The sequence below is a fragment of the Colius striatus genome, chromosome 14, assembly GCF_028858725.1.
Source record: "Colius striatus isolate bColStr4 chromosome 14, bColStr4.1.hap1, whole genome shotgun sequence".
In the NCBI taxonomy this organism is placed as follows: Eukaryota; Metazoa; Chordata; class Aves; order Coliiformes; family Coliidae; genus Colius; species Colius striatus.
The window spans coordinates 3435090-3459403 of NC_084772.1; the positions used below are offsets into that span (position 1 = coordinate 3435090).

Genomic DNA, 24314 nt, shown 5'->3' on the forward strand with positions numbered 1-24314 from the left:
TCAAATGCCTTGCAAGAAGAGTTTGGGTAGAGAGCTGAGCTGGTTCTGGGATGGGGAGAGGCATCAGATTATCTTTGCAGAGTGTGTCCCCCCAACCTTGTTTCTCTAGTGCTGTGAGAAAGGATGGGAAATCCACATGTGCCCCTACACTCAGCTGACATTAGAACAATTCTCATGTCCAGCTTGTTAAGTATTTCACCAGACTGACTGTCGATCATGCATGTGGCAAAGTCCTTTTGAAAATGTACTTGAGCATCAAGCTTCAAGGAGATTGCTGCATTGCTGTGGTTGGAATCAGTGCTGTGGCAAAACCAGGTTCTTCAGGGAGCCTTTAATAGTCTGCAGTGGTGATTGAAGCAGGTTCTGTTGCTGCTGTAATCCCTTACACTAAATTCTATTTTGGTACCTCAGATCATTTTGTCTGGTGTGTCCAGCTTGCTGTGAAAGCAGGTGAATCAATGGGGTTGTTTCTTCTTTGCAAGTTAACAGCCCTGTCCAAGTCTGGAATGAGAGGTCATTAAGGTAAAAAGTCCTGTTACATTGTTGAATGCTCCCATTGGAGTCCTGGAAAACAGCAGTTTTTTGTCTGCCGTGGGGATGGTACTAAATAACCTGTGCTGAGATTGTTTCTTTCCCTGCAGGATTATTTCCACCAGCTCATCTGTGTCACAGAAAGGGAAAAGTTCACTGTGCCCATCCGAGCTGTAGGTGCCCGTGCTCTCCTGGATTTCCCTGCCCAGCTCAGCTTCTCTGTCTGTCCAGTCAAGTGCAGCACCCAGAAAACGCTGCTGGTTCGCAACCTGGGGAACCGGGAGGCCCGCTACAGCATCAGCACTCAGAGGTGAAGCAGCTCAGCCTGTGGGGCTTTTGTGCAAAACACTGTTGTGTGATAATGTGGTTGGCAAACAATAAGAAAAAAGAACCAATCAGAGATGCTGTTTTGCAGCCAAAGCTGGAAAAGGGTGGGACATGGGGGCTTTGCTGTTGCTTATGGTGTTTGAAGCATGATAGAACCTTTAAGAAACCTTTGAAAGCCTCAGGGAAGTTGTATCCTGCAGTGGAGTCCCCCTGCAGTGGAGTCCCCCTGCAGTGGAGTCCCCCTGCAGTGGAGTCCCCCTGCAGTGGAGTCCCCCTGCAGTGGAGTCCCCCTGCAGTGCTGTCTCCAACACAGCATCTTGCAATTGCTGACAGTTTTGTTGCATTGAAAGAGCAAACCCAGGAAGGCAACTTGGCTGCCATGGGCTGTGTGAGCTACTGCATGGCAGAGGACAGCTCTGGGAGCTCTGTTCATGTAGGCTGTTAAGGAATGGGTGAGCTATGAGCTGGTGAGAGGCAATATAAGAATTTATCAGCAGCTGCATCTGTTAAGGGGTGCAAGCAGAGATTGCAGGTGAAGCAGTTGGTATTGAGGCCCCAACAGTAACACAGTGTGGCTCAGGAACTTTGTTTTCCAGTAAGTTTGGTCTGGTCCTTGGGACCAAACGAGCTCTGAAGTGCAGATGAGAAGGCATTAGCTTCAAAACTGCACTGCAGCCCCAAACCAGAATGCTGGTAAGGGCACAGGAAAAAGGTGCAGCAAATAGCTAGTGCATGGGTTGGGGATGGGGAGGGGGAACTTTTCTTCTAGAGCTTCCTCTCTCCCAGATTTCCCTGAGAGTGCTAGAATATATCTGCAGGTAGCAAGCAACCTCCTGATGGTAAGTACCTTCTGGAATAGTTACACACCACTACCAGCCAAATGCAACCATTGTCTGGGAGGGCACAAGCACATGCTATTCTGGTGGTCCCCTCAATAAATGCCTGACATGAACTGTGTTGCAGACAGTCTGTACTGTTCCTGTTGGTCTCAGAAAACAGTTTTCCAGTTTGCTGAATTGGAAAGTAATCTGGTTTTGACAGCACATCTGCAGGGAAACTAGTTCAGTTGCTGGTAGTTAAGTTGCTTGGTCCCAGAAGTCTTGATGCAGGAGCTAAGGTCAAGAATACAGAATAGATGTGCTGTCTGACTTGATGCACTTGAGTTGCATCCATTTCTTCCAGAGGAAAACAGGACTCAAAAGACTTTTTACTTCTGTGAAATTTGAGTGTACAAGAGGAGGTTCCACAAAAGCCTGGCAAAGCTATTGAAGCAGGCTTCTAGGGTGCTGTTCAAGCAGGTGGCTGCTTTTCGCTGTGGAAATACATACGCAGAGACTGGACAGATTTCCTCTGGGATTTCCAGACCTAGTTGTCACCACCAGACTAAATACCCATTAAAGGCTAGCAGCTTTTTGCCATCCATATTGGTGGCCAGTTTTGGGCTCCCCAGCTCCAGAGGGACAGGGAACTGCTGGAGAGAGACCAGTGCAGAGCCACCAAGATGATCAGGGGACTGGAGCATCTTCCTTATGGGGAAAGGCTGTGGGACCTGGGGCTGTTTAGTCTGGAGAAGAGGAGACTGAGGGGGGATCTCATTAATAAGTATCTAAATGGTGGTTTCAGGAGGCTGGGGCAGCACTTTTTTCTGTTGTATCCAGGGACAGGACAAGGGGTGATGGGATGAAGCTGGAACACAACAAGTTCCATTGAAACACAAGGACAAACTGTGTCAGTGTTTGAGTGAGGGAGCCCTGGCCCAGGCTGCCCAGGGAGGGTGTGGAGGCTCCTTCCTTGCAGAGCTTCAAACCCCACCTGGACACGTTCCTGTGTGACCTGATCTAGGTGGGAGCTGCTTCTGCAGGGGATTGGACTGGATGAGCTCTAAAGGTCCCTTTCAACTCCCACCATTCTGTAATTCAATGATTCTATGCACTTGCCAACTGTTTTGGTGAGTGATACAGTGCATACTGAATCTTGCTTGATAGGGATTTTAAGAGTTTCTGAACTTCAACAGTTAAGTATTTCAGTCCCAATTTGCATAAAGAAATGAGAAGCATTACAGAAGTTATATTTCCAGCTACACAAAAAAGCAGAATTTGAAGCAACTGCATTGCATGTGTACTGAGATCAAAAGCTGATGTGGGTTCCCTTGTCAGCTGAGGGCATCAGTCATCTCTTGCATTTCATTAAGAACTTCCAAAAGCCAGTTTGAAATTTCAAACAGATGATTTAAATCTTTGAATATGAGCAGCATTTTACTCAGAGCTGCCCTTTCTTTCATTCACATTTCTTTTTAAATACTCTTTCTTTTTTTTTGTCTCTGCTTTTAAGTGTTCAGCAAAATGTCATAATGCATTCTTCACTGGGTGCTTTCTTAACCACTGAGTTCCTCTAATGCCTGTCTACCATCTACCTATATATACATATATATATATGCAGAGATGTATAGGAAATAGAAGAAATGTGGTGAATATGTGGAATGGAATTGGGATGATTTAGAAGGTAAAGTGATAGAGTCATTGAGTGAGTGGGCACTGGAACAGGCTTCTCAGATGGGCTGTGGAGTGTCCCTCTCTGGGGACATTCCAAACCCAGCTGGATGAATTCCTATGTGACCTACTCTAGGTAGTCCTGCTCTGGCAGAAGGGTTGGACTGGATGAGCTCTCAACATCCCTTCCAGCCCTTAAGATTCTGTGATTCTGTGTGATAGGATCACTTTGGAAGGGACCACTGGAGATCATCTGAGGAAACACCCTGTTCAAAGCAAGGCCAGTGTCAAAGCTGGGTCAGTTGCAAGTAAGAAAGATTGTGGGGTGAACCATCATCTTTCCTTTACAAGCCCATTTATCTTGGCATCTCTCTGTATGTCCTGTGCTCCGGCCCTTAAGGTCCTCTTCTGCAGAAGTGCTTACTATCTCATCAATGCCCAGCCTGTGCTGGGGGGTTTTTTATCTCAGCTACAGGATTTCTCTTTTTCCATCCCTCAGCTACATGAAGTTCACATCAGGGTATTTCTCCAGCCCATTGTGGTCTCTGTCTATAGCAGCCCAGCCCTCCTCCCAGCTTGGTGTCCTCCATCACATTTGGAGTGTTTGCTCCTGTTGCCCAGGTCAGGATGTCCCCTCTGCAGAGCAAGACCACACAGCCATGTTCTCCCCACGCAATGAGGCCATGGTGTGCCAGGAGTAGTTATTGCAAATAGCTTTGGAGGCTGTATTGTGTGACATAGCAGCACTGCATTGCACCAGCTCTTTCCTTGCAGTCTGAGTGGCTCTGCACCCTCTGGCATATCTGCAGCCTCTCTCCTTAATGACCAAACCTCTTGATAGCCTACCACTGAGCTCCCAGGTGAGCCCTGAGGTTCTAGTAATCCCAGCAGAAAAGAATTGGCCTCCCTGCTGACATGACAAGTTTCCTTGAGAGTCAAACCAATACACCACTCCACAGGGTAGTAGATCACGAGCTGGCAGTTGTCTTTTGAACAAATATATGCATAGAGGCTTTCACAGGAAAGGCCATTTTCCTACTGCTGTTAGGGGGCTCATTTCCCTCATATAGAGGCTATAACTAAGGCTGCATCATTATTAACAGAGGTAGTGAAGATTTGGTTTCCTGTCACTAATTCTTTGGAATGACTTCCATAATAACTTGATGATTAATTATTATCACACAACACTTAAAGCTGTGTGATGGAAATGAATGAGTTGTGATCCCTGTCCTGGAGAGCTGGAAGTATAAACAGGAGATGCAGTATTCAAGAGTTGTGATGTAGGTGGTAGGGGAAAGGAGTGCCAGCCTTACAGACTTAAATTCAGGGCTGATTTAGTCTGTTCTTTAGTGGGGAATTTAACCAGCTCCATTGAATGTATGCTGAACTTCTGCTGAGTAAGGATGTGGTGATGTGTTAAAGCCAACCAGAATATCACATCTAGCTTTGGGTGTTGGTATGGACAAGCACATGAGCATATATATGAGAGGAGGATTAGTGGAGTTAGAAGAGAATGAGAGATCTAAGGTGATAGACCCATCAGCTGCCCTGTGTGTCCTGCACAATTGAATCTTCTGTCTCAGTTATTGCAACTTTTGTTTTCTGGCCTGAGCAAAATCAGGCTCTTGCCTGTTCACAAGCCAGCTGCAGATGCCATTTCCCACTCCAGTGCACTGCTTCTGTCACTACTTTGCCTCTTTTCTCTGTGATATCAAGTGTAACCTCTCTGCTTTCACCTTCAGTGCATTTTTCAGCCTATTTCCAAGCCTAACCTCTCCTCTTGGTACCCAGAGCTCAGCTCTTACATGTGGTGCCTTCATGATGACATCCCCTGCCTGTTGCTCATTTAAGGCCCTTGTTTTCCATAGCACATTTCAACCCAGGGAAGAGCTCTTAAATGAATCTGTGGGGCCAGTCTAGCATCCTTCTGCTGTTCTCTGTTCAGAGCTCTCCCTTGCCATGGTATCTGCCAGAAAACGTGGCTGTGTTTTGACCACTTTTTGATAGAGAGAAAAACCCTCCCAAAGCACTTGCTGTGATACAGTCTGGCTTTGTGCCTGTCCTCCCTCTGCACGTCCTCACACTGCACTGGACTGCAGAGCTTGGTAATAAAAAGTACTATTAGTATAAATATAGTCTCTTCCTGTTTTTCCTCATAGTTAAGGTGGGATCACGAGTTTCTTTTCAGTGACATTGACAGAGATAAATGTCATCCCAGCACATTTGAGTTGAAAGGGTGTCTGGAAGCAGATCTCAATGCAGGTCTGACTCTTCCTGACATAACAGACATTGTGTTATGCCATACCCTGGGGCTACAGGATCAATCTGAGCTAAGATCCATATAGGAATGTCCCCACAAAGCTCTGGATGCTGATGAAATGATCCTACAAGGCACAGTGCTTGAAGTCCCCTTGCATCCCTCCTCATAGTACCTGTATACTACAGGGAGGTGTGGGATTGGAGACTTGCCATAGGATGCACAAGGGCCATCCAAGGGTATGAAAACAGCCTAGGTGCAGTAAAAGAGGGAAAGTGAGAGCTTGTGAGATGCTGACTCTACACAGGACTGTCCAGCACAGAGATGGAGTCGTGGATGCTTTGACCCAACAGACTAGATTTATGGGAGTAGTTACACTGCTTGACTTTGGCTGTTCTGCCATTACTGAAAAGTAACAGATGCTGAGATGAAATGATCTGTGTGGATTTGTTTCTTCAAGAGGTCTTAGTGCAGAGATGAGGCATTTCAGTCACCAGTAATTCTGTTGTCATCTGGGGTTGGAGGTGGCTGTTAATGAAATTGCTTCTCCCAAATTCAAATCATTTTATAATGCAGATGGAGGCACTCATAGATCAAAGAAAGTTTGACTGTAGAAGATAAAAATACCATGGGACTTGAAGTATGTGGAACCTCCTTGCAGGCTGCATTTGCCAAAAGTATGGTTGCAGAAGAGATGGGCTGGTGGTTTGAGAGCCTGAGTCACAGAATCACCAGCTTTTGTTCACTAAATTATATCAGGAGTATTTGGCCCTTGTTATCCTCATGGGACATGAGTTTTGCCCAGCTCTGTCAAGATGAGGAGCTGATGCTTGGTGAAAGTAAGCAAGATGTAAATGCCTAACTATATCATTATGAAATGGCTTCCAACCCTAGTGTTGCTCTCTTTCTGAAGGACAGTCATAGGCAAGGTCTCAGTAGGTGCTGGTGGGAAGGTCTCTCCTGAATTGCTGTGACTAGATGAGTTGATATAAGGTGAGGATTGCAAGGTACCTTTGGGAGATCTGGGCCAGTGAAAGCTTAGCTGTCACACAACAAAGCAAACATACAAATGGGCTTAGTTAATAAAACATTTCAGAAGAAAGGAAGCTAGTAAAAACCCTCCCAACCTTCTTTTCTGTCTGTCACGAGCAGAAGCCATTCATCTAACAGGGACAGAACTCTCCTAAAGAACAGCTCACAATGAATGCATAAAAGGCTTAAGTTTAGCTTGCCAGCTTTGTCTCTTGGCAGTGGTTTTCATTTGGCTCTTACAATGTCAAGGTGGCACCTGCATCTCTGGGTCTGGGAGAACCAGGTCTGTGTGAGGGGTAATGAGCTTCTGCTAGAGCAGTAGCAGAGTTCCTTTGTGGGTACAGCATGGGTGGCATGTAGGACGTGCAGTCTCTGATTTGTGCCTGGTTGCTCAGTCCTGACCTTGGTTGGATTCTCTTCTGATAATCTGAAAATAAGAAGACATTGTCTATCTCAGCATCCCCTGGTGTCACCCCCAGGTGTGTTATGCCTACCCCAGGCATCTGAGGTCAGGAGTGTGGAGACACAGAAAGGAGCAGGAAGGTTATGGGTTGGGATATAGTGCTAAGTGTTATCAGGGTATTCCCCTTTAATGAGCAGCTTTTCTGCTCTGGCAACATCTCTGGCAAAAGAAAAGAGGGAAAAAGGAATCCTGTGCCTTTTCCACACCAGGTAATGATCCCAGCCAAGCCCCAGCTGAGACTGCAGCAGTCCTGGCACAACCAGCAGTGCAGATGCGGGACCATGCAGAGCAACCCTGTTCTGAGGCTGCTGGTGCTTTGACTTTTCTCCTCTCACAAGTCTCAGGTTCAGCCTGTGAACATTGCAGGCCCAGTGCTTCTCCATGAGTCAGCAGCTGTACTCCCTAGCTGTAACAGCAACAGGCCAGGCCTCTAGTTGCAGCAGGATCTCCAGCAATTTTGTCAGCTGTCACTACTTACCTGAACAAGTTTCTAAGTGGCTCCAGTTGTTCTCGTTTCTCTATGTTGCATTCTCTAATCATAAAACTCTCTAGAACATGCCTAAGGTGACAAATTGACCACCTTCTGAAGCCAGTAACTTTTGTTTTCTAAGTGGGGCTATACAAGAGCTATAAAGCTCAGCAGCTGGTGTGCAGAAGCATGTTTCATCTGGTTATCCCTAAGCATTAAAGCACTGTATTTTGTGTGTATCAGCCACGAGCTGTTCACCTAGAGACAAATCATAATTACTCATCTAAAATCTAAAGTGCACTAACACATTTTCACAATTGTTCCCAAAACACTGCACAGAATCTGTCTGGTGGTGGTGCCAAGCAAACAGACAGTTTAACAAGCTTGGATTGCAACCCAGTCCCAGGCTGCATTCCTTGTGAATGCATGGAACACATTCTGTTAAACTATGAAAGTGCTCCTATTAAGGGTGCTTCATTTGGCTGGGGAGTGAAGCCTTCAGGCTGTAAATGGGATTACTCCTTTTGTCTTGTTTCCATGACATTGTACTGCTCTTATCAGCCTTTGCACCCATTCAGATTTTACTGATTGTTCCTTTTCTTAGAGCAGCTTTCAGGGAAATGTTGATAAAACCTGTCACTTCTTGGGCTAAACCAGGATGTTTTCAAGGTTAAAACTGTAATTATTCTCTGGTCTTGAATAACTACTTTTATTCTCCCTGTCTGATTTGTAGTTTGTAATCTCCCTGAGACAAGTATGGCCTTGACATTTGCATCTCTTGAGGTGAGGTTTATAGGCAGGAAAAGACAAACTCCTGAGTAAGTCAGAGTCAAGTTGTGCATGCAAATAGCTCTTCACCATCTCTGTGGTCTTCCAAACCACCTTATATTGCTAGCACTCAGACTCCTGAGCCTCACTGCAGAGAGCTGGATGCAGAGATGAGGAGATGAGGTTGTTTTATACCAGAGAATCTCTTGAGAAACGAGTCAGTAGATGACCTTTTGTGCTTCTACTGACTGTTGTGTTTGCTCCTTGCTTGCACAGGAAGCTGAGGTGAACTAGACTGCAAAAGCAATCTAGTCCCCAAATCCCCCATGGTAATCCTGAGATGTCTCTGTTGCAGCCACAGTAATCCTGGAACGTCTCTCTCTGTGTTGCAGCCCTTTCTCTGTTGATCCTTCCCTTGGGACTCTTGGGATTGGTGACATCACACAAGTAACAGTGGAGTTTCACCCACGGAAGACTGGGGACCATTCCAGATCTCTGACAGTTCACTATGACACAGGTAAGTGCTGGGCACACTCTGCATCCTTCACAGCAGAGTCTTTTCTAAGCAGAGTAATGTTAAACTTGCTTTGCAAGCTACTTCTTAAACTCTTTCTTTCCAAATCTCTGCATGTTTCAGTGCTGACAAGTGAGCAGGTAAGGGGCAAAGTCTGAGTCTGGTTTTGTTGTGTGTAATCTGTGTCACTGTGTGCTTGTCCATCCCTGGGGTCAGCACAGTGTTCTCCACCCAGCACCCCATGGTGACAGTCACTGCCATCGTTCCCCACTGTCCCAGCCACCTCCATTCCCTCTCCAGGTGTGCCTCCCCATTGCAACTTCACCTCCAAGAAGTGAGACCTAATTGGTGTTCAGGGAGTTGTTAAAGTGGATCATTTCCAACAGGAATGAGATATTTTGATTCCTGTTTTCCTGGGAGCTGCTGGGTGGAGGAAGGAGGGACCCTGATGCTCCATTGTAGCCTGTGTATGCGTGTGTGCAGTTTTATTCCTACACAGTGCTGTGTTTGAAGTGTAACATTGGCAAGGTGTGTTTCAGACTCTTTCCAAGGCCCACTGTTTCTTACACTCCTCTGTCCCATTTACCACTTCTCAGTTGTCTTCCTTGTCTTGCCACAGACCCTTTTTCTACATCGTCCTCCACCCATCTACATCCCACACCTTGCAACTAAAACATCCAGGACTTGAGGGCTCTTGGGATTTGGCAGGAATTGCTCACTGCATCCCAAGATGGATGTAAAATTCATACTATGGTATGAGAAGCTAAGATCAGGCCACAGAAATACTGCCAGCTTTATAAGACTCTTAGAGAGTAAGTGGGGAAAGACTCAAGGAAAAGGTGTGACATGAGAGTACTTCTGCCAGCTGGTTCAGCAGAGATATCTTGTGCTGCTCAACAAGACACTTTCTCAGTTGTGTAAATACATTTGGTGTGCTTTTTCTCTTGCCTGGAAGAGAGGTTTGTTTTGTTCCTGTTCTCAGCTTCAGTCTTGGGAAGTTTAATGTCCTGACCTACGTGATCCTGTGATGCTTTAGCCCAGCAATGAGCAGTTTAGTTGTCTTGAGTTCACAAAAGTTAGAAAAATGCTTCTGTATCTTCCAAGTGTTCTTTGTAGCCTCAGGAGGTGTCACAGCTTTGCTGAATATTTTTCAGTTACTGGCATAAAGAGAGTGGTTTGTGCAAATTGGTTTGGATAATACTTTCTAGCTGCAGAAATTTGAGAGAGAGAGAATCACAAGTGCCTCATTTGCATGCACATAGAGAATCTATAGGATAAAATACAGAGGGCTAGATCTATGGGGAAAATGAGAGTGAGTAGTACCACTAGAGGTGAGGGCTGTGTAGGTTTATACTCCATGACTGAAAAGACTGAGTCAATAATTAGGGCCAGGATCTCCCTGGCTTGCTTTGAAAACCTCAGTCTTGCTGAAACACCTGGTTCCTCCATGGTTAACCTTTGCCAAAGTGATTTGCATGGATAGGCCATGCAGATCAGGCTATCTGCTGGCTCTGAGCTGGATAGCCTCTGAGGAACATGTGCAGCTGCCTGGGGGCTGGGGCCAGGATGTCACTGCTGCCTGTCAGTACAACGCTGCAGTTGTTATTAAATAAACCACGGACTGAGGAGGAGGGCAAGGGAGTAATTAGGAGGTTATTTCCCTACCTTGGAAGCATACAAATAAGTAAAAACCTGCTGAGATTAATTGGTGTAGTGAAACTGAAACGTTTAATCAATCTGCCTTAGAAGCTGCTTGTTGCAGGTGTGGTGCAGAGCAGCAGGCAGTGTGACACAACCTCTTGTGGCAGGCTCTGGCTAATTTGTCCTGCACTAAATCAGACTCCACGTGACCTGCATCCAAAAAGCAGCTGGATTGTTCTTTCAGAGCCACCACACACTGGTTTTTATGAAACAGCAGTGCTAAGAGCAGAGTAACAGTGTGAGGTGTTGGGAGGCATTTTCCTTGCTTTACTGTCTATCTGTGTTGACTTGCCCACACGTGGTGGTAGCTCTCAAGGAACCACACCACTGTTTGTGTGACCTGTGCAGGATTAGGTGTGTGTTGCATTGCTTTAAATTTGCTGAAGTTGGATCAGACCTGTCCTAGCACTGCCTAGGCAAATGTGGAGCTCTTCAGTGTGAAGCCACAGTTCTCCTTTTGTCTATTATGTGGTTGATTTAAGTTGTGCACCCTTCAGACTGTCCTGCTTAGGAGTACACGTGCTGTTGTCCCCTGGATAGGCTGTCTGGTGGTAGTCCTGTTGCTGCCAACTCTACAGATGAGTGTGAAGAAAATGTCTTTGCTGCTTAGAGTGTAATGATTTCCAATGCAGACTTGACTTCTAATGCTCTACATGTCCAGACTCCTCCATTTCTCCCATGTATACATGTCTGGGTGTGCTAACTCCCAGCTCATACTGAACTGTGGGCTGCAGCACATGCTCATGCATCACCTTAACATCAGATTATGGCATCAGAACGAGTTTCTGAAGCCTGCATGTCAAGCACCCAGATAGGTTTGGAAAGGCTGCTGAAAAATCCCATTGGTGGCTTGGCCCTCCTTGGATGGATGTGGGAAAATCAGTTTGTGGAGTTAAGTCTGGTCTCAACCAAGTCAGTAATCATACAGTTTAGATATTCTTTTAGGTCTCAGGCAGTACTGAAGTGAGCTGCTCAAGCTGGTCACCCTGAGGGCTGCTGTTTGTACACCAAAGCCATAGTGTTCATTGCAACCTGACAGTGTAGCATGAGCTTGGTGTGGGAGGCCGAGCTTTGCTCAGGGACACGGGTCCATGGAGATGTGTACTGGGTTCCCAGAGCTGTGCCAGAGGTGCAAAACTGACTCTTCAGCTCCATAGCACCCAGAAACAATAACATCTATGTCAGGTGCCTCATGCAAGTAAAGGAGGCTACCAGAGGCAGGAGGCACTGCAGAAATGTTGGGAATTGTGGAAGGAGAATCACTTCCCTGCTCAGAGCTCCCTGAATCTTGACTTGCATTAGACTCCTGTCTCCAAGAATGACCTGGTAGGGTATGATCTTTAAGATGCAGGCCCAGATTCTGTGCATGTATGTGGGTGCCTGCAGTGCCAGCTGGACCTTGTGGCAAAGTGCTACAACGTGCTTATTGTCCAGGAGATTTGTTCTGTGGTGCTAAAATTCCTCTGTGGAGTTTTTCCTCGTTGGTGCCATATCCCTTGAGATCTCTTTGTCAGCACAGGAAGCTTCAGTAATTAGCAAAGCCCCACTGAGCTTGTGCATGGCTGACAGGCTCTAGATCCTGAAATGCTTTTATTGCTGTCAGTAATATGAGTAATTATGAAGATGATTTTCTTTTGGTGGCTCTGTGAGACTAATGTAGAAGCAAAAGCCCAGGGGCAGGATCTCACCTTCATTGAGGGGTGAGATCAGAGCCAGTACTCCTACAAGAATTTTAGGAGACAGCATATCTAAGAGGAGCCAGCCCTCAAACAGAAAGAACTGCTCCATTACTGTCCTGTCTCCCCTTGGAAGCAGCTTCCCCAGGAGAGAGGTGATGTGTGACTCAGGAGCAGTTCTTGGTGGTTTTAGTCCCACAGGAATCCTCCAGCCTCTTGCTGAGGAACTATCTGGGTGTTTGGCAGGTGAGTGCCCTGTTTTTCTTTGACTTCCTACACACCTTGCTGAAAGTTCCTGAGCAGCAGGTTTCCTAAAGGAAAGCTCATCTAGTTTGCTGTGGATCAGACCCAGGCTCAGAGCATCTTTTGTGGCTCTGCACATCAGCTCCTTGATCAGCTACCATGAGGGCTGGTGGGAGATGTGGGCAGTGTCTGCCTCCAGCTCTGTAGTTGTCAATCAGTTTTCCTGTGCTGGGTCAGTTACTGTCCCCATAGGAAGTGGATGAAGTAATGTCTCCTAAGCCCTGTGGAGCAAAACTTGCTCTCTGACCTGCTCCCAGGTGATTCCTGTGTGGGAGAAGAGAGAGCAGCTAAATAGGTTTCTCCAGTGCTTTAGACAATGCAGAGGTGAGCTTGCCCTGCTCTGGGTCAGGGAAGGGTCTGATTGCCTTGTTGCCCTGCCTCTGAGCTTTTCTGGCTAACCATCAACACAGAGGGTTCCCAGCATCACTTTCTCCCCATTGCATCTTGCTAGATGGAGGATAGAGTGTGGTTAGACTCCTGTTACATAGCAGTAGGCTGCAGTGTGGAGAAGCAAGCCCTAGCCTATGGTGTCTTCTCCCTGGTAGTGTCCCTCAAGTCTCTCATGTGGTCCTCTCCAGTCCCTGAGGCTGGGTGACAGCCAGGTACAAAGGCTGTGCAAAGGGGATTGCTGCAGGGGATTTTGGTACCCAGCACCAGAGAGCTACCAGGATGTGCTGTGTGAGTTGTGTGGACTGCCTCTACAGCTGCCAGCTCTCTTTGTGTCTAGAGAAAGTGTGATTAGCAGGTCTGTGGTCTTCCCTTTCCTCTGAGCCAATGAGGGTGCTTGTAGGAGAGGGATTGTTTCCTTGGGGCAGTGTGAGAAGGAAAAATAAGAGTTCTGGGTAGACCTCAAGTGAATGGGAATGCTTGTACTTGGTGTGGCAGGCAGTGAAACAATTAAGTTGTATGTAAAAATGACTAGCTAGGGAGCTGATGTGGAGCTTTTGACTAACCTGTGGAAGAGAGCAAGCTTGGTGTGATGTGTTAGAGCCGTTGTGGATTGATGAGGATGCTGGGTAAGTACAGAGCTGAGTGTGCTTGGCTGGCAGCAGGGGAAGCAAAGCCTGTGCATCTTTGCAAATGAGCCAAGGGGAATGGTCAGCTCTGGTAATGACTGTTCAGCTCCTGCTGAAATGGGGTTGCCAGCTGGGAATGGAAATGTGTCAATGTCAGCTTGGTAGTGGGGGAGGGGGCTGCAGTGCTGGTCCCTGTAAGCCTCCAAACATCCCAGGCTCTGAGGTGGACTCACATCCAGCCTGGCTGGGCCAACCTGGTGCCTCTGCCAGCACTATTTAAGAAGGGAAATGCAGCTGAAGAGGAGGTGTAGGAGTGGTACAAGATAGAGGTGACCATGCAGACCCCACAGTCAGGGAGGGAGGGAGGAAGGAAGGAGCAGCACCGTGCCAGAGACCCCTCTGCAGCCTGTGGTGAGAGCAGCTGCAGAGGGCAATGGCAGGGCTCAGAGCCACCAGCAGCTCTGGATGAGTGCACCTGGACAGGCAGAGACTGTGTGAGGAGAAACCATGGCAATGGCTGTGCTGGAGAGCCTGGGGCCCCAGAGACACACACAGGAGGGGAGAGGAGCTGCAGCCCTTGGGGTGAATGCCAGTCTGAGAGGCCCCTGGGGGGCTGCAGGGCTTGTGAAGGACTCATGGTGGAGCAGGGAGAACTGGCAGGAGCCCACTTGCCCTGAGGCAAGACAAGCAGCAGGAGCCATCAGCAAAGGGCTGACCACAGACCCCTCTCCCAGCCCCCTGCACTGCTCAGGGCAGGAGCAGGTAAAGACACCAGGATCAGGGCTCTGAGCCTGGGTGGAGAGCAGGGGTGGGGGGAAGGTGGTCTGGAAAGGCTGGTTGTGCTCTTTGTCATTGTACCATTCTGTGCTGTTTCCTGGTTGTTATGTTTTTGGTTGGTGGTGGATGAAATGAACTTTGTTCCCCAGGTTGAGCAGTCCTGCCTGTTTCACCAGGGACCATCAGTGGTGAGTGAGCCCTCCCTGTCCTTAGGGGCTTCCAGTGGCCTTTGGTACTTATGTCTGGTTGTGGTCCTTTGTGCCCAGATGGGTCTAAACCACCACATTCTGGGGATGCTGAATCCCATTCTTCAGGTCAAATCGATGCTGGATTGAACTGAATTGACTTGCTTTGGTAGATGAGGCCACCTCTGCAAGGGCTTGATGGTATGTTCATGGTTGCAGTACAGGGAGAGAAAACACATTAAATCCCAGTCCTGGTTGTTTACTGCTGTTTGAGGCTGAGCAGCAACAGTAGCATGCATGTGCCAGCACCTCTGAACATCTCTAACTACAAGGATAAAGCATCTGAGAAGAACACTGCCTTGCTGGGATATGCATCTGTGGTTTTGTGTAGGCTTTGGAGAAAATCACCTTTGCATAGCTGTTCCCTTTCTGAGCATCTTGTGATCTGTCTTGCAAGGCTGGCACTGCAATCAATGGCTTCCATGAAAATCCTATTGATTTAATCTCTGGATCTAACCTTTTCCTTTCTCTTTTTTTCTTCTTTGTAAATCCACTGATGGATGGGAATAGGCAGCAGGGTTTAACTGAGGGTTAGCCCTTATTGTGTTGCATTTCCCATTCAAGATCACTCAGACTAGTTGCTGAGTGCTCTCCAATTGTACTGACTTCAGCCAAAAGAGAGAAGGCTCAGTACTGGCCTGAACAAGCTCACTGTCTTGTTAGATATTTATCTGAGTAGTCCCTGTGTTCTGTGGGATACCAGGATGGCAATACCAAACCCATCTTTGGTTTTAGTCTCAGTCTTGTGTGAGTGCTTACAGGGGCTCTGATGTGACTGTGAGGAGTGTTAAGTTACAATATATTGAGCTGAATTCATGGCAACAGACCCTGAGCTGCTGATGGGCACTACTGTGTGCCACTGCTATTCAAGTGAGTCATTGTTCAGCTTCATGCAAGTCTCCTTTCTTTCATCAGCAAGCAGATTTATATTGGCTTCTTACAATAGAAGAGGTGAGGAAACCTCCTGCTTTCCAAGCAGCAGACTCTTTTGACTCCAAAGCATCACCATGGTGCACTAACTCATGTAATTTTCATAGAATCACAGAATGATGGGGGTTGGAAGGGACCTTTAGAGCTCATCCAGTCCAACCCCCTGCAGAAGCAGCTCCCACCTAGATCAGGTCACACAGGAACGTGTCCAGCTGGGGTTTGAAGCCCTTCAAAGAAGGAGCCTCCACACCCTCCCTGGGCAGCCTGGGCCAGGGCTCCCTCAATCAAACACTGACACAGTTTTCCCTTGTGTTTCAGTGGAACTGTTTGTGCTCCAGCTTCATCCCATCACCCCTTGTCCTGGCACTGGATACAACAGAAACCAGTGCTGCCCCAACCTCCTGACACCCACCAGTGAGATACTTGTAACTATGAGATCTCCCCTCAGTCTTCTCCAGACTAAACAGCCCCAGGTCCCACAGCCTTTCCTCAGAAGGAAGATGCTCCAGTCCCCTGATCATCTCGATGTCCCTGCCCTGGCCTCTGTCCAGCAGTTCCCTGTCCCTCTGGAGCTGGGAAGCCCAGAACTGGACACAGGACTCCAGATGAGGCCTCAGCAGGGCAGAGCAGAGGGGGAGCAAAACATCCCTTGACCTGCTGCCCACACTCTTCTTCATGACCCCCAGGCTGCCATTGGCTTCTTGGCCACGAGGGCACATTGCTGCTCATGTTTAGTTTATTATCAGCCAGCACTCCTAGGTCTCTCTCTGCAGAGCTGCTCTCCAACAGGTCACCCCCAGCCTGTGCTGGTGCATGGGGTTGTTCCTCCCCAGCTGCAGGACTCTGCCCTTGTCCTTGTTGAACCTCAGCAGGTTCCTCTCTGCCCAACTCTCAGCTGGTTGAGATCCCTCTGACTGGCAGCACAGCCTCTGGTGAATCAACCAGTCCTCCTAGTTTGGTGCCAGCAGGGAACTTGCTGAGGGTCCCTCTGTCCCCTCATCCAGCTCATTGATGAAGATGTTTTTTTCCCATTTGTGTTTAGTGCTGGCAGATGGTGTAAACTTACTTTTTGTTCTCTGAGCTTTTAAAGACGTTTCCCATGTTATGCTAAAGGTGTACTCTGGGCTGTGATGCTGGAGTTAGTACTAAAGGCTTCTCTAGCTTTATCCTTAGACTATCAGGCATTTAAAAACTTTGCAAGGGGATGTTTTTTTCCTTCTGATTGTTGCAGAGGCTGCACATGGTGCTTTTCTTCCTTCACTGATGAGAATTCCCAGCAGTAAGTCTGGTTTCCATTGGGCTTCAATGTTCTTCTGTGGCAGCTTCAAAGAGAGTGGAGGGACATGTCTTGGAGGCAAAATAAAGGCATCCATAGGTGTTCATGCAATTCTATGTTGATTTCACATCTGTTGCAGTGCTGCTACAGATGAGGGATTGGTACCTAGTACTTCATACAGCTGATGTGGTTATAGGCTTTTATAGTTCAAATCAGTTTGGTTAATGGGTGAGATTAGTTGGTCTCCAAAGTGTGTGTTGATGTCAAAACAGCTAAAACATAACAGCTGTTTCCTTTCTTTGTTCCCTCTTTCTACAACTGCTTGTAATAATATATTTGACACTGTTTTAGATCAGGTGGTTCTGCTCCTTGCAAATAGCATGGCCTCAGCCCTCTCATGGCCTTGGCTTTTAAGGCAGATGGTCTGTCCCTTTGAGGGCAGATAAGGGGAATTCTGTTGGAGCTTTGTTTGCCTGAGGTTTTTCTGCATGGCTTTGTGGCTCCTCAGCTACATAACACCACTCCTGAAAGGAACCACACTGAAGCAACCCACAGAGTTGACTCTGTGAGCACAAGCTGGGGGGTGTGTACTAGGAGGGTGGTTGAGAAGTTAAAAATGTGCTTTTGGCTGTTGTGTTCATGGGCAGGTATGAACAGACTTCCATGTGACCCTGCTTCCCCCCTTTTTAGCACGTGGAAGACTTCTGGAAGAACGTGGCTTTTGTCTCTCTGCAGCTCACCCTTGACCTCTGCTCCATCTTCAGTGGAAATCACTGCTGTGTTCTTAGGTGTCATTAACTCTGGATGTGTTTCAGGGCACAACTGGCCATTCATTAGCCTCCTTTCCTCGTGGATCAATCAATGTCTGCTGAGAAGCAGAAGAGCAGCTTGAAGGGTGATGGATTTATTAAGTGATATATTGGGCATGTCTCTGCCAGGCAATCAGGATGAAAATTCCTGTGCTATTATCCCCGTGGGCCAAAACCAATGTTTCAGCCAGTCAGGTACCCCAGTGTATCATTGCTGTAGTAGCAGTAATGATTAAAAATAGCCTGCAGCATCCTGGACATGCAGCAGCCCTGTCTTTCATCATCCCACTGTTTCATTGTCCTTTTCAATACATTCTGCAAAGCTCCTTCTTGCTGGGCAGAACAAAGCCTCTGTGCTGGCTCCCAGATATTCCTGTGCCAGAGTATTTCATCCTGTAACAAGGCAGACAGATCTTCCAAAGCATGGGGCAGAGGAGTTGATAGGGAATACTTTGGATGCTCCATTCCAAAAGGATGCTCAAAGTGGAGCCTGGTTGAAAAATGAGAGGACTTTTAAAGTGCAAGAGAGCTGTCTGAAGATCCTGCAACCTGGCCCATAGACTGCTGCTGGCTGGTCCCTGCTTTCCATCTCCTGCCTTCATCCCCATCTGTTGTCTTCCACTGTCTTGCCATGCCTTTGAGGTTGAGATCCTCTTCTTGCATCATGCTGAGTGGGCTCAGTGAATGCTTTGCTGGGGACTTCTGACTGTTAACAGCAGTAACTGTGGTGGCAGGAATGATTAGGATGCTCTGAGCCCTGGGAATGATTCTTTAGATACACCCTTGTTAGCAGCAGCAGGTAATTTTGTGGTAAGGTTTATGAACAAGCTGCTCTTAGGGCTGGAGTAAATAATGTCCCAGTTTTACAATGTCTGAAGGTACTTTATGAACACCACCTTGGAGAAACACTTGAAGCCACTGTGGCTGCCATGCATTTTGCTGTAGTTCTGGCAATAGAAGCATGGGGACTAACAGATGGCCTTTCTCAGGCTGGTGGAGACCCAGCACACCTCGTAGGTGATGCCATTAGCTTCCTGAAAGCAAAACAGCACAGAGCAATGCTCCTGTTACTGATCTAGTGGTAGCTCTGCAGGAGACTTAACAAAAAGCATGTGGTGGGGGGAACTGGATCCAGCTGTAGATGACTTGTGTAGCTTTCAAGAGATGGCTTCACCTGGTGAAGTGCCTCACTTCCCTGGCAGTGAAGTGGTACCAGCAGAGCTACAACGCTGTCTGAAAAGCAAGGATATGCCATCAGCCGTGAGGCAGCTGGATATGATAGTAGCAGGAGCAAATCAGTATGGAGGTACAATAACACCCTTTTGAGTGGAGAGCTCTGCTTTCCTTGTTTGCTTGCACTTTCAGTGAAAAGCAGGAGCTGTCTCTCTTCAGCTGCGTTCATAGAAGAGATGAGAGCAAGGCACACTCTTCTGACAAGCTGGGCAAATAAAATGTAACTTGCTTTCTGTGCTACACAAACATTCCAGATTTTACTGTCATACCCTCCTAAAACAACTCAAAATCCAAACTGGGCAAAGAGGGAGTGACAGGAGTGGTGGAAGGACGTCCTGATGAAGGTGAAATGCAGCAGGGTGCTGTTCTGTTTCTAATAAATCTGAATAAGTGTAATAAATCTGGCTACCAGCTTCCTAATATTGAAAGCAGTAATCAATGGAGGAAAGTACAGGCTGTTGAGCACAAGGAAAGCGTTCTTGATAGAGTCTGAAATGTGTTTTGATGTGTTCAAGGGTTTGCTCATCTATTCATTGAGCTATACTTTCAGGCTAAACAAAATCTATCTTTCTATTTAAGAACCATTTGTGCTCTGACCATCATTCACTCTTGCACTGAGATGATTATGTAGTATTAGAAGAATTCAGGAAAGTGTTTTAGCTCTTCCATAAATTCCTCCTTCTTTTCCACCCCTCCCCTGCATGACAGGCCTCACAGAGGATGACCCATTGCTAGATTTCTTTCTTTGAGAGAGTGAAAAGTTGTCATGATGTGTTGAGATATCTGTGTCTGTAGTCATGCAGATAGATGCTTGGAGTAGAACACAGTGGTGATTCTGCTGTGTCAAAGGACGTTGTTCAGGAGTGCACAGCCCAAAGCATCTCCTCTACCATTTAATGCCAAGTTCAGGCATTGCTTCACTGGGGCAGCAGAGTGGGGGCTGTGTCCTGCCATTGGTAGGAGATGTATCAGAAGCCTGTAAGGAGGAAAGAATTGATAGCCTGTAATGAGATCATGTTGTGTAAATGATGATAGGGCAGATACATCTTGATTCAATAAAGTGCTTTCATGACAGGAAAGCATCTCAAACCAGACACCTTGGCAGGTGAAATGCCCAGTGCTATGTCCCTGTTACAGTGCAGATCTTTTTCCTTTGGTTAACTTATATATTAAACCACCAAGAGCCTTAAATGAAATGTTGTGTCTAATTTGGCACCAAAGGCATGGAGTCTGCAGCTGCCCTTGGCCAACCTTGAGAGCTGCTCTCTATGTCAGTTCCTCTGCCTGGCAGACAGATCTGGGACTTCCTTCCACCTCACTGCCATCTGGGCATGTGCTACTGTACCAAGCAATTGGTGTGTGTGTTTGATGTGGTACCCAATACTTGGTGTAATAAAAGGTGCTCCAGCAAAGCCTCCAGCCTGCAGCAGAGTCCTCAGTGCCTGCAGCCAGGAGTGTTACCGTGGCTGCAGCCCCAGCTCCTCTCCAGGACAGCAGCCATAGGGGATGCTTAGCAAGGTGTGTAGAAACAGGCAGTGCCTGTGCTCCCTCCCTTATGGGCTCTGGAGTTAGCATTTTTCTGTACTGGAGGCTTTATTCTCATCTTTGTTCAATGGCTTCTGATGGTCTTACCTTCCAAGAACTGGTTCAGCTGCTCCCTGGGTTTCTAGCTGTTGGGCTCCACAGCCTCCTGTGGTGGTGGAAAACTCCCTGGAAAAGTACTCATACTTTTGTGCAATTTCTGAAGAACAACCTGATTCCAGGCCCTTGGCTTCTTGTTGTATGATAAATTGTGACAAACCTTTCCTTACTCAGTTTTTCCAGGCCTTTCCTGCTTAAACAAACATCTTTTAGCTGTGTCCTACACAATTGCTAGGTGGAGCAATCCTGTTCAGTCTTATAAAAGCTGCTTCATATGTTTAATCATACTTTATGCCCTTCAATGCTTCAGCTTGGCTCTTCAGGCCAGAGCTGTACCAAATATTGCAAGACCCACATGTCCATGTGTTTAGCCAGTGAGATGATGCTAACTTTCCTGTAGTAGTTTGTCTTGATCGTTGCAGAGCATTAGCTCACGTTTCCATGGACCTGAGGTGTGTGTGCTCAAAGCCCAGTACATGACTCTCACTTCTTGGGTCCTGGATCCTCTGCTTGCCAAAGCTTGCAGAGGATTCAATGGCAGTGCTTATAAAGCATCCTGGACAAGCTGTGGCTAAGGACCCCTCAGAATCACCTGAATTCCTGGTGACTTGAGTGGGATGGCAACCCAAAGGCCACCTGGGCTCACCCAACAAATCTCACTAAATGCTATCATCTTGGGGCTAAATACCTACAAACACACCCAGACAGAAGGTGCATCAGGTGAGGTCCAACATATCCTCATGCTGTCAGGATGTGTTTGTGCTGACCTGTGGAACTGCCAATACAGTGAAAAGCTGTAACACTTTCTTCTGTTGGCTATGGTTTGCTCTGTTCCTTGTTCTTCCATCAGCAAATAAGATGAGCAAATACTCCCCTTTGCTTTGTTCCAGGTGAAGATGTTCATACAAGCCTTTATGGAGCAGCTGTAGATGTCAACATTGGACTAGAGAGGAGCTCCCTGACATTTGACAAGACTTACCTCACACTGTCAAACCACAGATCTGTGGTCATCCACAACAGGAGTGAAGTCACAGCCTACTTCCAGTGGAAGGCTTTTGCCACCCAGGAAGAGGAGGATGAGCAGAAGCTGAGGTTAGTTGTAAAGATTCATTAAGATACACCATCCAGGGGTAAAACTGACATGTATGGTCTCGAGTGCTATTGATGCTTCTAAATGATTTAGGGTAAGTTAAATCATCCAGGGCATCAGAGTATGTGTCTCTGGGCTTCCCATTCCAGTTCCATTCCTGCTCCAGCTGAGGATGTTGTTTTGGGGAGGAAAGGTGAATTCTAACAGTGATGCTTTCTCAGAAAGCAAACTTGTATTTATGGTGGGAGCCACGAACTACTGAGGCTACAGAGGGTCCATGAGGCTCTTCACCTACAGCAAGTAGTAGCACTGAAGAGGTAGCAGAACTGTTATGATTTTCACTGCAGTTTCTTCTACTCCAGCTTGGATAAGATGTCAGGTTCTTTTTCCAGTAATGTGCAGGGAGGAGTGTTTTATTGGCCCAGCAAGTTGAGGCTATCTTGCTGTAGGATGTTGACTTGTCTTCTTGCACTGTCCTGGTTCCCAGCACAAGGAGGTATTTCCACTCTTCCTTACAGACTGGGGAAGAGTTTGGTTCTGCAGGGAAGGTAGGGCAGGACAGGGCTTGGAACTGTATTTGGGCTTCAGCAACTTGTGTCTTCACAGTGGTGAGAAACGAGGCAGGTTTTTCAGGTGATGTCTTTGGTGAAGCTTTGAAATTCCCATTTCAGGCAGCAGAGAAACAGCCCAGGGGGGTGACAGACTGAAAAGCCTGGGAGATTTAGGGAATCCTTGTATGACTTCTCAGACTTGGATAGATGTAGCACGTAGAAGTTAGTATGAATCCATAGCTGATCAGGAAACTGCCTTAAACTAGAGCACTTTTGAAGGGCTTCATAGCAAATCAAGTTCAACATAATTAGGTCAGAAATGCCTTGAAGGCCAAAGCTAGTTTTCCACTGTTCTCTTTTTAATTACACAGTGTGTGACTTCCATGCAAGCTGTGCCTTGCAAGAATATCTCATGACCTTCTCTTGGTACTGGACTGTTCTGTCCCTTACCACCTGCTTGTCTCAGACTGGACCTTCAGTGGTCCTCTTTCCCCTCAGAAGCAGACAGGTTTCCCCACAGTTAACTTCACCCTCATCTTTTCTTTCCCCAGTTACATTTGACCTCCTGCCAGTTTGTGTCCTAGACTCTGGCACATATTGTTCTTCCTTACTTGCCACCTTAGGTCATAGCTCCAAGGCTGTCAGAGGAGCTTTTGAGATCTCAAAGCAGAGAGGTTTCCATGAAAGGAGACAGTGCAGGACACTGCACTGGGATGTGACCCCAAAAGACCTGGATCACCAAGGGTTTACTCCGTCTCCCTCCTGCAGGACTTCCTGCAATGGCATGGTGGAATTCCTGTCTGTTGGTGGAGGTTGAGTTGAGGGTTGCTCATCTTGGTGGCTGGAAGTCCTCATGCACAGCATTGTAGGTCAGCCATGGAGAAATGTGTCCTATTGCACTCCCCAGGGAGTATTTTTGGTGCTGGTGACGGCATTTGCTCCAGGCTCTGTCTGTGTGCAGCCAGTTACATCCATAACTGCATTCCTCTCTAATTGCATTTGGATTTTGCTGGGTGATGATTGCTGTCCTGTTTATACTATGTTGCCTCGATTTGCTCCATATGGAGCCTTCAGCTCATCCCCAGAGAGTTGTCACCTGCTGGTTCTTCATGGCCAGGGAACTGGAGCGTGAAGGGGGGACAGCAAGAAGCCAGCTAGGAAGCAAGTGCTCTGCAGCAGCACTCCCTCTCTTCTCTTGGTTGTGATCTTTAAACACAGGAGTGATTTCTGCTACACCTGCCAATTAAGTGAGCAATTAATTGTGTCAGATAAGGTGGTTCAAGGGTTTGGTTTCAGAGATGCTGGTCCTGCCTTCTTTATTGGGTAATGCTAGGCAAAGTCCTTTCCCATCTCAGGGTCTCAGTTTTCATGCATCTAAACCCATTAATTTCACTCAAGTGATGATGTGCTGCCTGAATTCTCATTAGTTTGCTTTTGAAGTGCTCTGGGATCCTCTGGTGGAAGGCAGTGTAAGGAACAAAGAGCCGATAAATATTTTTCTTATCACTACAGGTCTCAAAGGGGGGAAAAAAGAAGTGATGCTAATAACCTGCAGCTGAAACCCAGCTTCTCCCCTTCCCAGTGCAGCACTGCACTGGATGCTCCTTAATCTCTGTCTGCCTCCCCTAAGCAACTCTGTGGTAGAAAAAGCTAGTTGCAATGGTTGAGGGATTCTCCATGAGTTGTGGCAGGAACAGGGAGGCTCTCTTGAAGGCTGCTAGCTTTCAAAATCCTCTTTTTAGCTTGTAAGTGTGGAATAAAGCTACTGGCTGTGTTGGTGAAACAGTGATAATCTGATCCCTTGGGGCCCTGTGGCTGGGGGATGAGCCCCTGAACTGCTGCTGCTGTTCCCTCCCAAATGCTCTGCTGCCCCTGCACTTAGATGAGAGTCTCTGCAAATACGTTGCTTGTTCAATCACCTGCTTGGTTTGTCTCTCCTCGTGGCTGCAGGCTCTGTCACAGGCTGCAGAGGAAGGAAAAGGATGAGACTGATCATCTTCTGCAGGAGTCCATGGGGGAGCCCTCGCTCCGAGACCGCCTCGCCCTTCTCTCCTGGGCCTTCCAGAAGCAGAGGGCAGAGGTGCAAGAAGACTCCATGCTTTTCTCTCATGATATTTTCACCATTGAGCCAGTGGTAAGCAATAGCTGAGAACCTCCCTTCCTCCTCCTCTTCCTCTTTGAAGGATGCCACTTGGCAGATCCCCACATCACCTGCC

General features: G+C 47.3%; 1 protein-coding gene across 1 annotated transcript in view; it reads left to right on the plus strand.

Moving 5' to 3' along the window:
* Positions 1-24314, plus strand: part of HYDIN (HYDIN axonemal central pair apparatus protein) — a 154362-nt gene that overhangs the window by 31724 nt on the left and 98324 nt on the right. The window contains exons 6-9 of the mRNA XM_062007844.1: positions 642-841; positions 8729-8853; positions 21348-21549; positions 24049-24232. Of these exons, the coding sequence (XP_061863828.1) occupies positions 642-841; positions 8729-8853; positions 21348-21549; positions 24049-24232 (711 nt within the window). The remainder of the gene's footprint in view (positions 1-641; positions 842-8728; positions 8854-21347; positions 21550-24048; positions 24233-24314) is intronic.